This window comes from Misgurnus anguillicaudatus, chromosome 2 (assembly GCF_027580225.2).
Source record: "Misgurnus anguillicaudatus chromosome 2, ASM2758022v2, whole genome shotgun sequence".
Lineage (NCBI taxonomy): Eukaryota > Metazoa > Chordata > Actinopteri > Cypriniformes > Cobitidae > Misgurnus > Misgurnus anguillicaudatus.
The window spans coordinates 2,454,104-2,467,798 of NC_073338.2; the positions used below are offsets into that span (position 1 = coordinate 2,454,104).

General features: G+C 37.9%; 1 protein-coding gene and 1 long non-coding RNA gene across 2 annotated transcripts in view; both read left to right on the plus strand.

Annotated features, from left to right (window-relative positions):
- adcy1b (adenylate cyclase 1b) overlaps positions 1–13,695 on the plus strand; it is a 579,599-nt gene that overhangs the window by 373,294 nt on the left and 192,610 nt on the right. The window contains exons 16-18 of the mRNA XM_073871739.1: positions 1,207–1,353; positions 1,435–1,533; positions 1,613–1,727. Of these exons, the coding sequence (XP_073727840.1) occupies positions 1,207–1,353; positions 1,435–1,533; positions 1,613–1,727 (361 nt within the window). The remainder of the gene's footprint in view (positions 1–1,206; positions 1,354–1,434; positions 1,534–1,612; positions 1,728–13,695) is intronic.
- Positions 4,193–11,941, plus strand: LOC141366709 (uncharacterized). Its single transcript, XR_012371362.1, has 3 exons — positions 4,193–6,155; positions 6,314–6,850; positions 6,959–11,941. It is a non-coding gene; the product is annotated as an uncharacterized lncRNA (long non-coding RNA).

The following is a 13,695-nucleotide window of genomic DNA, read 5'->3' on the forward strand; positions in this document are numbered from 1 at the left end:
CACCCGGCACTCGTGGGCCAGTACAAGCGAAACAGTAGCCTATCTATACAGATGTGAAGCTAAGATTCATCCAAACATTCGCTAAGTTTGTCTAAATGGGCCTAAAAGTCGCTAGATGTAGCAATAAAGTCGCTATTTTAGCAACACAGTCGCTGAGTTGGCAACGCAGCTTTAGCCAATCCCCTTTTTTGAGCAAGTAAACGCCACCCACTGATTAACATTAAATTTGCATACAAGTTGAAAATGAAAATGAAAACGAAAAAGAAAACAAATAATTTAAACAGAACATAAAATTAAAACTGAACTTTACATTTAAATTTTGTCCCTATTATTGCTTGGGTATGAATAAAAACCCTTTTAAAAATTTATTTACAGATTCCTTTTCAAGCTTGACTTTTTATTTTAATATTGTCAGTCTTGACTCAAGATTATATTGAAAATGAAATGTCAAATCATCAATTTAATTTTCTTTTTTAATTTGGCCGGAATGATGCTTCATCACGTTAAAAATGAAAATGAAATAATTTAATATAATGTTTTAATTTTTATTTTAGCATTTCATTTTCAAATTTGGGACATATTTTGCGATTTTATTTTTTATTTTATAATTTAATTAATTATTTTATAATTTAATTAATTAATTTAAAAAAGACCAAAAAACCTTCCATAGCACTGCCAGCCACAACAACAAAACAAACAGAGAAATAAAAGTAAGAATTGAAGACGAGGTGCGGGAAAATTAAGGTCTGGAATTTATATCATTAAAAAAGAAGGTCAAGCTGCTAAATCTAATGTAGAGGTATTTATAATTCTTCTTTACAGATAAGTACAAACGCTGCTTTGTAAATGTTAAAAATTATTATAATTAGTTAGTTTTAATATGACCATGCTGGTTTCTTTGGTTCATAACCATTTGATGTTGCCAGTTTACATGGCAATGTAATCTATGTTTCCATGCACTTTTAGGGTAAAAATAAAGCCTATTTACATTTATATTATAATGCCTAGAATGTCTATTTAATGGTCGCGGGTTGTAAAAACAGATAAAGTGGTGTGGGGCAGGCCAAATAATTTTATAAAAGCGGGACCTGTGGGTTGAAAATGAAACCTCAACCCGTGCATCACTACTACAAGCATGTTTATTTATATAAAACAACTACATGAAAACAGTCTTCATACTCTGTTTATATAATTTCCATATCACAGGATCTTTATTACCAGTCCTATGCCCAGGTGGGGGTGCTGTTTGCATCCATTCCAAACTTTAATGATTTTTACATTGAGCTGGATGGCAACAACATGGGTGTAGAGTGTCTAAGACTCCTGAATGAGATAATTGCCGACTTTGATGAGGTCTGTTTAATACTTTTCCAATAATAAAATATTACCCCAAAACGGAGGTATGACTGACATATTCAAACAACTGTTTTGCAGCTCATGGACAAAGAGTGCTACAAAGATATTGAGAAGATCAAAACCATTGGCAGCACATACATGGCAGCAGTTGGATTGGTGCCCATCATTGGATCCAAGGTCATATAAATTGGTAAATAAATAAATTGGTAATAAATTGGTAAAAAATACATGTGAATTTGATTGTTAATTTTTTTAGGCAAAGAAATCCACTGCAGTCCACTTGAGCACAATAGCAGATTATGCTATTGAAATGTTTGACATCCTTGATGAAATCAACTATCAGTCCTATAATGATTTTGTGCTGAGAGTAGGTAAGTTCTTGAAACATACAGTATAATTTTGCATTTCGTCACAATGTAATTAATAGGGTTATGCTCAGTTTTTTCTTTGGCTGTCATAGAAACCATAAGTTTATGTGGCACTGCAACAGATTTGCATATGACATCCACGTATCGCAAAAGCGCTTTGAAAACAGTGCCCAAGTGATTTGATGCCGTAAACCAATTACCTGTGCAGTCCCGCATATAGAAGTAATAGTTTGCATGTGGAAGTATGTGAAAGTAGTAGGCCCTATCGTCTAGCATGCTGCTGTGTTGTGGCTTCTATCCCACCATTCTTTGGGCTTTCATTAAAATTTACTTTATTAAAAATAAAACTTTATTTAATTCACTTATCCATAAAAATGATTTGTGAGTCCTTTCAGATTGATTTCTATCAACATTGAATGTGCAAAACTACAACTCCCTTTGTTTCATGGTCTTAAACAGCATCAACAAGCTGCGGCCATTGAGCAGAGCACAAACACACACACACTTGAGCAAATACCAACACACTCTAACCTGAGCAGAGCACAAACACACACACACACACACACACACACACACACACACACACACACACACACACACACACACCTGAGCATAGTAAATAATAATAATAATATGTTTATTTTCTATAGCGCCTTTCCAATGCTCAAGGACGCTTTACAAAGACGGTTAGAATACAGTAAACATTATACACTCAAGTAGAACATAAAAATAGGTAGTAGTCATTTGCTACCGACCAAAACAGAAGCAATTGCAGTTGCACATTTCAGGAGTTCAAGTATTTATATACACACAGAAAGCAGACGAATTAGAAGACATATGACATTATGACTGGTAGTACTGTGCAAAGAGATACGTTTTGAGATTTGACTTGCATTCTTGAAGGGATGTTATTGTTCTAAATGCCAGAGGCAGTAAGTTCCATAGCTTGGGAGCAATAACAGAGAAAGACCTGCCACCCATAGATGATAGTCGGAATCTGGGTGCACACAGAAGCTTGCAATCTGAAGATCGAAGAGAACGAGGAGGAGTATAGGGAGAGAGTAATTCAGAGAGATAGGAGGGAGCAAGACCATTGAGAGCTTTAAAGGTAAGCAGGAGTACTTTGAATGTAATACGAGAAAGCACAGATGAAGATAATAAAGGACAGGGGTGATATGAGTAGATAGTTTAGTGGAAGTAACGCCTGTTTCACACATACTCCGTATGCAGTGCGTTTGCGGTACGTAATTTTTTACGTAGCCATGTTAACAGGTTAGAGCTTTCACACAGCACACGTATGCGGTCCGTCCTCTCCGTTGCAGATGCGGTGCGGTGCAGCAGTGCTGCGATCGTTTCGGCAGCGAGTCTATTTTTGCTGTATGGCACGCAAGCTGCACGCGCTGATTTAAAGTGATAGCGCATTTTTGTGGTCAAAATGAACACGGATTTACACAAAAATGCAGTAATTTCACTCTAAATGGATGTAAATAAAGTTTTTCAGTAGTTTTTTCTGTAATCTTATTTGTTTAATCCCAGTATGAAGCAATTAAGGCAAAACACTTACCACGAGTTAAAAAATGATATGTATAACATGTTAAATATTCTACCGTGTTTATATACATTGCATATACATAAAGTATGCTATTAATTTTACCATTGTTTAATTATACTAACATAGTCTTTTAGTTTTTATTTGTAAAACAACAGTAACCAAATTTATATTGTCTTATAACAATATCCATAACCACGGAATTTTTAGTTAAACTAAGGTAATACAAATCATAATCAATCTGACAAAAACCGTTTTGTCAACCGTTAAAATTATGGTTAATTTTTCTAAAGAGAACTATACAAAATGATCTGTTTGATAGACGGGGAAGCGCACCTGTCAATCAGCGCTATAACAGAGCGAGGCGAGAGACGAACGTGCTCAGTAATATGGAATAATGTGTTGATCTGGAATGATTGTAAGAATACATTTGCTTTAAATATAATGTTTGTCATACAACGTTTTTGGAGATAATAATGATTTTTTTTCAATTGTTATTGAGCTTATTTAGACTTGTTGCAGTTATAACAGAGTGTTTTACCTCAGAGTTTGTTTCAGTAATATTGCTGTTTTTCAGGTAATAATAATACAATTTGCATGTCAATCTTGCTTCCTTGTCTGTTTATTCATGTCATTATGCTGTTATTTTAATTATTTGAGAATATTTCTTGCCATCTGAGCTTCATTGCCGATATATAAATACTATCGCCTATGCAAATATATAAATAGTATAGGAAATGTAGCCTATAATGTAACCATGCTTGTCACCTATATTTTCTCTTCAAAAGTTATAATGCTAATTTATATTTATGATATGTGGAGATTAATAGACCTTTGATCCTTTCATGTGTGCTGACCATTACCCTAGAGATTTTAAACATCATATTCTATCAAATAATATATAAAGTATATTGTTTTGTGAAGAAAAAAAAACACATCAGGCTATTATATAGTTTATTGATGAGGCGCTTTTCAACAGAAAGTGTCAATCACATGATTATTTGATACGCAGAAGCAGCGGTTAGCAACGCACTGCAAACGGAGTATGTGTGAAAGCACAACGGATGATTGACGGATCGCACCGCATACGTACTGCAACACGCACCGCAAGCGCACTGCATGCGGAGTATGTGTGAAACAGGCGTAAGCATTCTTGCAGCAGAGTTTTGAATATACTGCAAGCGGGAGATAGACTGTGCTGTTAAACCATAAAATAGTGAGTTGCAATAATCAATGTGTGATGTGACAAAGGCATGAACTAGTGAAGATAATAAAGAACAGGGGTGATATGAGTGGAGAGTTTAGTGGAAGTAAGCATTCTTGCAGCAGAGTTTTGAATATACTGCAAGCGGGAGATAGACTGCTGTTAAACCATAAAATAGTGAGTTGCAATAATCAATGTGTGATGTGACAAAGGCATGAACTAGTGTTTCGACATCTTTTGAACTGATGTATGATCAGAGCTTAGACATTCTGCGAAGTTGGAACAATGCAGCTTTAGTGAGGCTACTAATGTAGGGATCTAAGGACAGGGAGGGGTCTAGAGTAATACCTAGATTTTTTATAGTGACAGATGGGATGATAGATGTAGCACAGAGGTCAAAGCTAGGAGAGACTGTTATGTTTTTTGTTAGGTTTGGGGGGCCGGTAATTAAAGGGATAGTTCACCCAAAAATGACAATTCTGTCATCATTTACTCACCCTCATGTTGATCCAACCATGTAAGCATTTCGTTCATCTTCGGATCACAAATTAATATTGTTATGACTAAATATGAGCGCTGGAATACTCCTCCATTGGCTTTAAGGGGGCCCAAACTTGTCCGTCCAGAAAGTCAGTGAAGAAAATGTTTAAATAGTCCACGCCACTGCAGTGGCTCAACCGTACGTTTCTCAAGCGACGATAATACTTTTCTTGCGAAAAAAACAAACAAAAGAACGACTTTATTCATCTATTCATTATCTCTCACCGCCACGTAGTGTTTAAGATGAAGTGGTGGCATAGCCGGAAGTGCTAAACTTTGTTTGCAAGCAGGTGAACGCGCGCGCGGTGTAAGCTATTGAATTCGACATTGATCGTGCTTTTGGTCTCGCTCTAAGTAATCGTTTACAAATAAAAGTGTGCATTTCCTGGATGTCCGAATCGTAAAAAACTAACAAGTAAACGTAAAGGTGCCTTAACATTGCCACAAAATGAACGGCTTACCTGTCACCGTTTCCCATCAAATGATCGTGAGCGACTGAATCTATGGCTGCTGGCTGTTCATCTGGATGTTAATTTACCAATTAATTCCGTCAAGCACATGAAGTTGTGCAGTGAACATTTTTCTCCAGACGACTTAAAATCAGTTCAACAAAAAAGATTACTGAAATCAACAGCTGTGCCCAACTTGTTTATACAGACCAACAAGGTAAGTGGAAGCAGTATGTGGTAATTGTTAAAGTCATGAAACACTCATTTAGTTTTGTCTTTATTTGTATTTGGCTATATACTAAATAAAAAAAACATAATACATGATACAGTGAATTAAAGCCGAGTTACAACATTGACTTGAAATGTTTTAGGAATCAAAGGATCCATCACAACTCTGTCAGGATATCCAGTCAGCAGGTCCACTCCTTACAGGTCTTCTTCCACAAGTAACTGATCAAAGTGAAAACTCAGTTACAGAGGAAATATCGTCAGCTGTAAATTTATCTGGTGTTCCTCAGTCAACCCCAGTTAAGCCAAATAGAATTAATAGTTCTACGCTAGTACCTGACTCTCCATTTCCTTCAAGACTTCTGTTGTTGTTATCAAGTCCTGAAAAATCTATACAGTGTTCAACGCCATCTACATCAGGGACGTACTACGCCTTACCAGCCATAAAGTCCTATCAGTCAGTAAGTTAACTTTTTATTTAATGTCCTTATTCTGTGTTTTTTAATAATAAAATCATAATTTTTATGAGGGACATAAAATGTACTTTATCATATATTTGTTACTTTAATCCTATATTGTTGTTTTAATTTGGCAAAAATATTATTATTATTTTATTTAGAATGAACAAACATATGCTGAAAGTGAGAACATCAATGAAGACCTTAGTCTTGATGTCAGCATGCTTTTCCTGGATCCTACAACAGAAAAGGACCTAAGTTTTGTTCCTCTAAGTTCGACCTCAACATCAACGCCAACTACAGAAGAAGAAGCAGCAAATTGTAGATTCAGAGATAAAAAATGTATCGCCAATGAGTCCAGTTTGATGGAGCTGTTTACCAGATGTCATCATTGTGGAGCATCAGTCACTGAAACTAAAAAAACAACCTGTGGAAGCCTCATACTAACAACCTTCTTGTGGCAGCGTGTAGCCTATACTTTTCACTAGGGCAACATATGCAGACATTGATGACTGGGCTTCAATACTCAACCTCCAAATACCAAAGAAAACCACCTTTTACGCTATCCAGTCCTCTTATTTAATCCCGGTTGTAGACGTTATGTACAAAGAACAACAGGAGAAAATGCTGGAAGGCTTGCGGACACAAAACATTCTGAAAAAAGGAGTTCATTTGTCAGGAGATAGGAGAAATGACAGGTAAGTTTAAATCTAAACTGCGTGTACAAGTAAAACAAGTTACAAACTATTTTATCCTTGTTAGCCATTTTTAAATTTAAATCATTATTGGTGTTTTTTTTTTTGCAGCCCTGGATTCTCAGCAAAGTACTGTACATACCAGAGGTGTGGACTCGAGTCATGTGACTTGGACTCAAGTCAGACTCGAGTCATGAATTTGATGACTTCAGACTCGACTCGACAAAATGTACAAAGACTTGCAACTCGACTTGGACTTGAACATCAATGACTCGTGACGTCACTTGGACTTGCGCCTTATGACTCGAGAAGACTTGCTACTTTTTTTTTCACATGGCCGCGCCGCTCTCAGTGTATCTGCATCTGTGAAAAAAATGTGCACAACCTGTATGCAGAGAGCACGCGCGCTGCCTGCACGACAGCCAATCACTGTAGTCCCACGTTGGTTTGGATGTTGGGACCGTACCAGCAGTACAGCTCAGCAGTGGTGTAGTCTACGTGATACGCAGGTACACGCCTTATACCCACTAGGAATTGTCAAGGAATTCCGTATACCCACTAAAAATAGCGCGAGGTTGCATAACAGCATGGTTTTGTGACATTTCAAACTTTTAGTCATAGTGAAGCACTGACCAGCATGCTACACTTGCTACTTTAGCGGGTTGAAATGCATATACATATTAGGCTATATATTTGGTGTGTTTGACTTCCTGCCGACTGCGCGATCCGATCGGCATATGAAATTACTAGGGATGCACCGAATCCAGATTTTTTAGGTTCGGCCGAATCCCGAATCCACCGTTTAAGATTCGGCTGAATCCGAAACCGAATACCGAATCCTACTTGCATCCTTATTCCATTAACACAGTAAAACACATTAATGAATTATACAACGTCCACAGCAGTGTATTTTTCATTTTATTTAAATTTAACTGTACATTATGCCAGGATGACAAGTTGGAAAACTATTTTGACAACAACCATGGTAAGCCTATGCATAATGAAAGCGATGCGTTACGACACGCTCGTTTTTTCAATAAGCAAGCATCTCCGCGCTGAAAACTATATTTAACTTTGAGTGAGAAGCTCCGCTCGTCAATGTCAGTTTTCACACGGCCGTCCAATTACAATGGAGGAGGGGTGGGACATTACCACAGCAACCAACCGGCTCACAGCTGAAGCATCACAGCTACCAAGCGCTCGGCTGAAAAACAGCTGGCATTCCTCAAGGCGTTTTCAGCCGTGTTTAAAAGTTTTGGTGTGTCTAGCCCCTAAGGCTCACCGAAAGAAAAAGCTCATCTCCACGTCAGCACCCGATGTGTGTAATCAACGGCCGCGTGACGTCGACCAGCGTAGCGCAAGCCTAGGGTTCGGTTCGGTGGAAAAAAAATCTAGGATTCGGCCGAACCCGAACCCCGTCAAAAAGCCCAGTATTCGGCCGAATCCGAATCCTGGATTCGGTGCATCCCTAGAAATTACTATAGCGGCGCGAAAGTGACTGGGGAGCAGACCGATGTGGCGCCACAGGCGAGTGCCAGCAAAGTACCGCGAAAGTGATTCCAGTTATCACATGGAGAAATCTGCTTTGAATCGCTCTCGCTGTACTTTGCATCACCAAGAGGTCTGATTAGCACCAAATGAAGTCAAACCTGCAGTGTAGCTGCTCACGCGACACTGTGTAAACAAACAATCCATGTAAAGTGAACGAGTGCTGCAACATAAAATCCGGAGAGTTAACAACGCACATGTGAGTAAACAACATTTAAATCATCAGTCCAGTTTATTACTTTATCTGGAGGTAAGGCTCCAAATGCAATAAAATAAGCCCGTTTATGTCCTGATGGTGTTTAGCTGCCTTCAGCATGTTTGCTTGTGCTTCACAGTGTTAAACATTCCTTCTCTGTGTTCATTTGTATATCTACGTTCAAGATGTATATGATCTTAAACTTCTGTTTGATTTGGGTGTCTAATATTAGGCAATATGATAATCTTGTAACAATAATTAAGTACAAGCCTATTTTCATTTTTAGACAATGCTTGTATTATATGCAAATAAGCTTTTTATATCAAAGACTATGCAAATTAGAGTTAATTCATGGTCATCTTAAATGTGTATTAAATAAAAACATTTACACCATTAAATTACACATGGTAATGTTATCAATAGTTGTCAGATAATAGCTATTGAAAGAGTGGATTTTTTTCTCCTTCAATGCATGTGTTAGCCATGGTTTGAAGATGGTAAACAGTTTATTTAATTTTAATTAACAGTTGAGTAGCTTTTGGCCCCGAGTTAGATGTTAATTAACACTAAACTAGTCTAAAAATCAGTCCAGTTTCCCCAGCTGTAAATGCAAATTGGCTATTAAAGTCATTTTTTCTCTTATAATAAACTGACATGTTCATACACATTCAGTTTATGTGTTTATGAGTAAACTTTCAGAATGCTCTCAGTTACATCAATATCTATACTGTATGCATCTGTGAGTGTAGTGGTGCATATGGGGTGTCGTGCTGGGACGAGTGAGCATAAGGGTCAAAGGGAAAACAAAAATCTAGACTACGCCACTGCAGCTAAGTTCAATTCAATTCAATTCAATTTTATTTATATAGCGCTTTTCACAATTTGGTAATTGTATCAAAGCAGCTTTACATAATAGATGCAGTGAAAAGCACAGAAAATCGACAGATAGCACAACATAATAAACGATAGCACAAGCAGTTAAATTTGCTACGGCTATAAATCAACATTATAAGCAAACGTATTACTAATGTAACGTATAGAAGTTAAGCCCAAAAAGGCTGCCTCCCCGGGTTGAAAAACCCCCTAGGAGAAAAAAACCCCCGGAATTTTAGCCGGGGAAGTAAAAAAAGTCATAGGAGGAAAAAACCCTTGGGAGTTATATATATATATATATATATATATATATACACATTGAAACGGAAGGAGATTAAGCGGAGATTAAGCGGGTTCTGCCGGTGGTCTTTGGTCAGGCATCAGCTGGACATCACGTTGAAGAACAGCTAGTAGATCAGTTGTGTGCCGACTTTCACATGTACCGGAACTGGATCTGTTTGTCTCGTCCTCGGGATCAAGGACGAGACAGGGAGAGAGAAACAAAATCTTAGCGTAGGGGCCGTTCACATAGAAAACAAGTGTCACACAGTAATGTGGTTTTAGTCAGCTCGGTTCCGGACAGGCTAACTATTGCTGGTTAAGTGTATTACATATAGTTAATGATTTTAGAAACGGAAACAGAACTCGTTTGACTAAGGCCAGAGGCCCCACTGCCGTCGTTAATACTAACGTACAGTGGCAAACGGTTCTGTATGACATACTATTTTAAGGTCATGGGAAAAGGCCAAAATTGCAAGCCGGCCCTATTTGGCAGTTAAGACTCAATCGAAAACCAATTCAAAGTTTCAGCATATTACTAAAGAGTATTAATGAGATTTACCATGCTTTGAAGTGTTGACGAAAAAAAGGTTTTAATTTATTCATTAATTTATTTATTTATTAGGTTGTTCAAGCTAGCTATTAGGAGATAAGTACCATTGTTAAAAAAACTATTTGAAAGCCTTGTTAAAGAGAAAAGTTTTAAGTCTAGATTTAAAGTTATCTACTGTCTCTGATTTTCGGACGTCGGTTGGTAAATCATTCCATAGCTTAGGGGCTAAGTAGGAAAAGGATCTGCCACCTTTAGACACTTTTGATATTTTAGGGATAATTAAGAGGCCAGAATTTTGTGACCGCAATGCACGTGATGGATTGTATTCTGATAATAAATCTCTAAGATATGAGGGTGCTAGGCCATTTAAGGCTTTGTAGGTGATTAGTAATATTTTAAATTGTATACGATATTTAACTGGTAGCCAGTGTAAAGATGCCAGAATTGGGCTTATGCGGTCATACTTCTTAGTTCGAGTAAGAACTCTTGCAGAAGCGTTTTGAACTAGCTGAAGCTTGTTGACCTGTTTTGCATGGCATCCTCCGAGTAACGAGTTACAATAGTCTATTATAGAGGTCATAAAAGCGTGGATAAGCTTCTCTGCATCTGATATTTCTAAGGTGGAAGAATGCTGTGCGGCAGACATTGGAGATATGGCTGTCGAAGGATAAACTGCTGTCGAACATCACACCTAAATTCTTAACCGTGGAGGTTGGCACCACAGTGCAGCCATCTATGGGCAACTTGTAATCTGTCATATTATATTTGTAGCGATTCGGTTCGATAACAAGTATCTCTGTCTTATTGGAGTTTAGCATACTGTCGGATGTTAGGAGAAGGTCATTTGTAACTCTAAGCAGTGCTGTCTCTGTGCTATGGTGGGGCCTGAATCCTGATTGGAACTTTTCATACGTACTATTATTTGCTAAGAATGTGCGTAGCTGGCTTGCCACTACCTTTTCTAATATTTTGGAAAGAAAAGGGAGATTTGAGATTGGTCTAAAGTTATTTAGATCTCCCTGGTCAAGGTTTGGTTTTTTTAATGAGCGGTCTAATAACTGCTAGTTTGAAAGCTGTTGGAACGTAGCCTAATTCTAATGATGAGTTAAAGACATTTAGTACTGGGTTAGACACTATAGGGAATACCTCTTTGAGTAATTTTGTGGGAACAGGGTCCAATATACAGGACGATGATTTGGATGACGCTACTAATTTAGATAGCTCATCTATTGTAATAGGTTTAAATGACTCAAGATGTTCGTATGGTAGGCAAGCGTTAAATGTATTACTGGGTAGAGTGGTGGCTGCTTGGGTACCTACAATGTTTTCCCTAATAAGCATAATTTTCTTAGTAAAGAAGTTCATGAAGTCGTTACTATTGTGTGGGAGTTTATTAGTGGGTTCTGTTTGTTCTTTATTTCTAGTCAGTTTTGCAACTGTGCTAAAGAGGAAGCGAGGGTTATTATGATTTTCTTTAATAAGATTGCTGAGATACGTAGATCTGGCGATTTTTATAGCCTGTCTGTAGTGTTTAACACTCTCTTTCCATGCTGCACGCCATACCTCTAACTTTGTGCTTCTATAATTTCTTTCCATTTTTCTAGCAGCCTTTTTAAGGGCAGCGGTATGATGGTCGTACCATGGAGCTGGCGTTTTTTCTTTGATTCTCTTTTTTCGAATTGGAGCTACGGCATCCACTGTGTTAGAACAAATACTGTTCAGGTTTTCTATTACAATATCTAGATGTTCAGGGTTATCTGCTACATGTTTCATTTGGGACAGGTCTGGAAGAGTGCTAATAAAGTTATCTTTAGTGGTGGAAATTATTGTTCTGGCTAGTCGGTAGCGTATTGTGGATCGAGTGATCATATCTAGAAGTACCGTGTATGAGACAAGGCAATGGTCTGAAACTGCATCGCTCTGAGGTGATATCTCGATTTCATTAATATTGAGCCCGAGTGACAGAATTAAGTCTAATGTGTGCCTATGAGTATGCGTGGGCCCTGTCACGTTTTGTCTAATATTGAGAGAATTTAGAATATCCATAAATGCTAATCCTAATGTATCTGTTGGGTTATCAACATGTATATTAAAGTCACCAACGATAAGAGCTTTATCTACAGTGACTACGAGGTCAGACAGGAAATTTGATATTTCTTTAAGAAAATCTACATGATGGCCCGGAGGTCTATAGATTGTAGCAAGGACAAAAGAGAGCTGTTTATGGTTACGATCAGTTATTTCCATATTTAATAGCATTATTTCAAATGAATTAAATTTTAGTTCGGATTTATGGTTTACTTTAAAAAAAAATTGTATATTGTAGCTACACCACCCCCTCTCCCCTTTAAACGCGGTTCATGTTTATAATAGTAGTCTTGTGGGGTGGATTCGTTTAAACTAATGTAATCGTCTGCTTTAAGCCAGGTTTCTGTTAAAGAGAGTGCATCTAAGTTTTGGTCAGTAATTATTTAATTGACAATGGGTTCTTTATTGGTAAGCGATCTAATGTTAAGAAGGCCGAATTTTAACATTCGAGGTTCATCTGTAAACGTATTGTTTTCTAATTTTATGTTAGTAAGATTTGTACGAGACGAGGTAAACGGTGCTCTGTATTCGTTTGTTCGAGGAACGCACACAGTTGAAATGTGTCGATACTCTGGTAAGATAGACTCTAAGTTCTGGGATATATGTGATCTTGACATGTCAGAGCAACTAACAGATGGACGGGTAGGCCGATCTATCTGTTTCCTGACCTGGGCCCTGGGTAGTCAAAATGTATTAGAATTTAGAGTATTGGTCAGATTTCTAGAGAGTATAGCATTTCCTTCCGATGACGGATGAAGGCCATCTCTCTTTAGCAGGTCAGGTCTCCCCCTGAAGTGTTTCCAATTATCTATAAACCCTACGTTATGCTGAGGGCACCATTTTGACATCCAGTGGTGAAGAGACACTAATCTGCTATAAGTTTCATCACCCCGGTAGGCGGGGAGGGGACCAGAGCAAATTACATTATCTGACATTGTTTTTTGCAATTTCACACACCTCTTTAATAGTATCTTTGGTGATCTCTGACTGGCGGAGTCTGGTGTCATTTGCGCCGGCATGAATAACAATTTTAGAAAACTTACGCTTAGCATTAGCCAGTACTTTAAGTTTGTATCTAATGTCTGACAATCTGGCTCCCGGTATACAGTCAACTATGGTGGCTGGTGCCTCAATGTTCACGTTCTTAAGTATCGAGTCTCCAATAACAAGGGCACCTTTAACAGATGTCTCAGCCGGCGTATTGTTTAGAATGTCGAATCTGTTAGAAATTACTAGGGGGGACTTCGATGGGCATCGAATATGACTACGCCGCCTGACAGTCACCCAGTTAGTCGGCCGTGTTAAATCAGT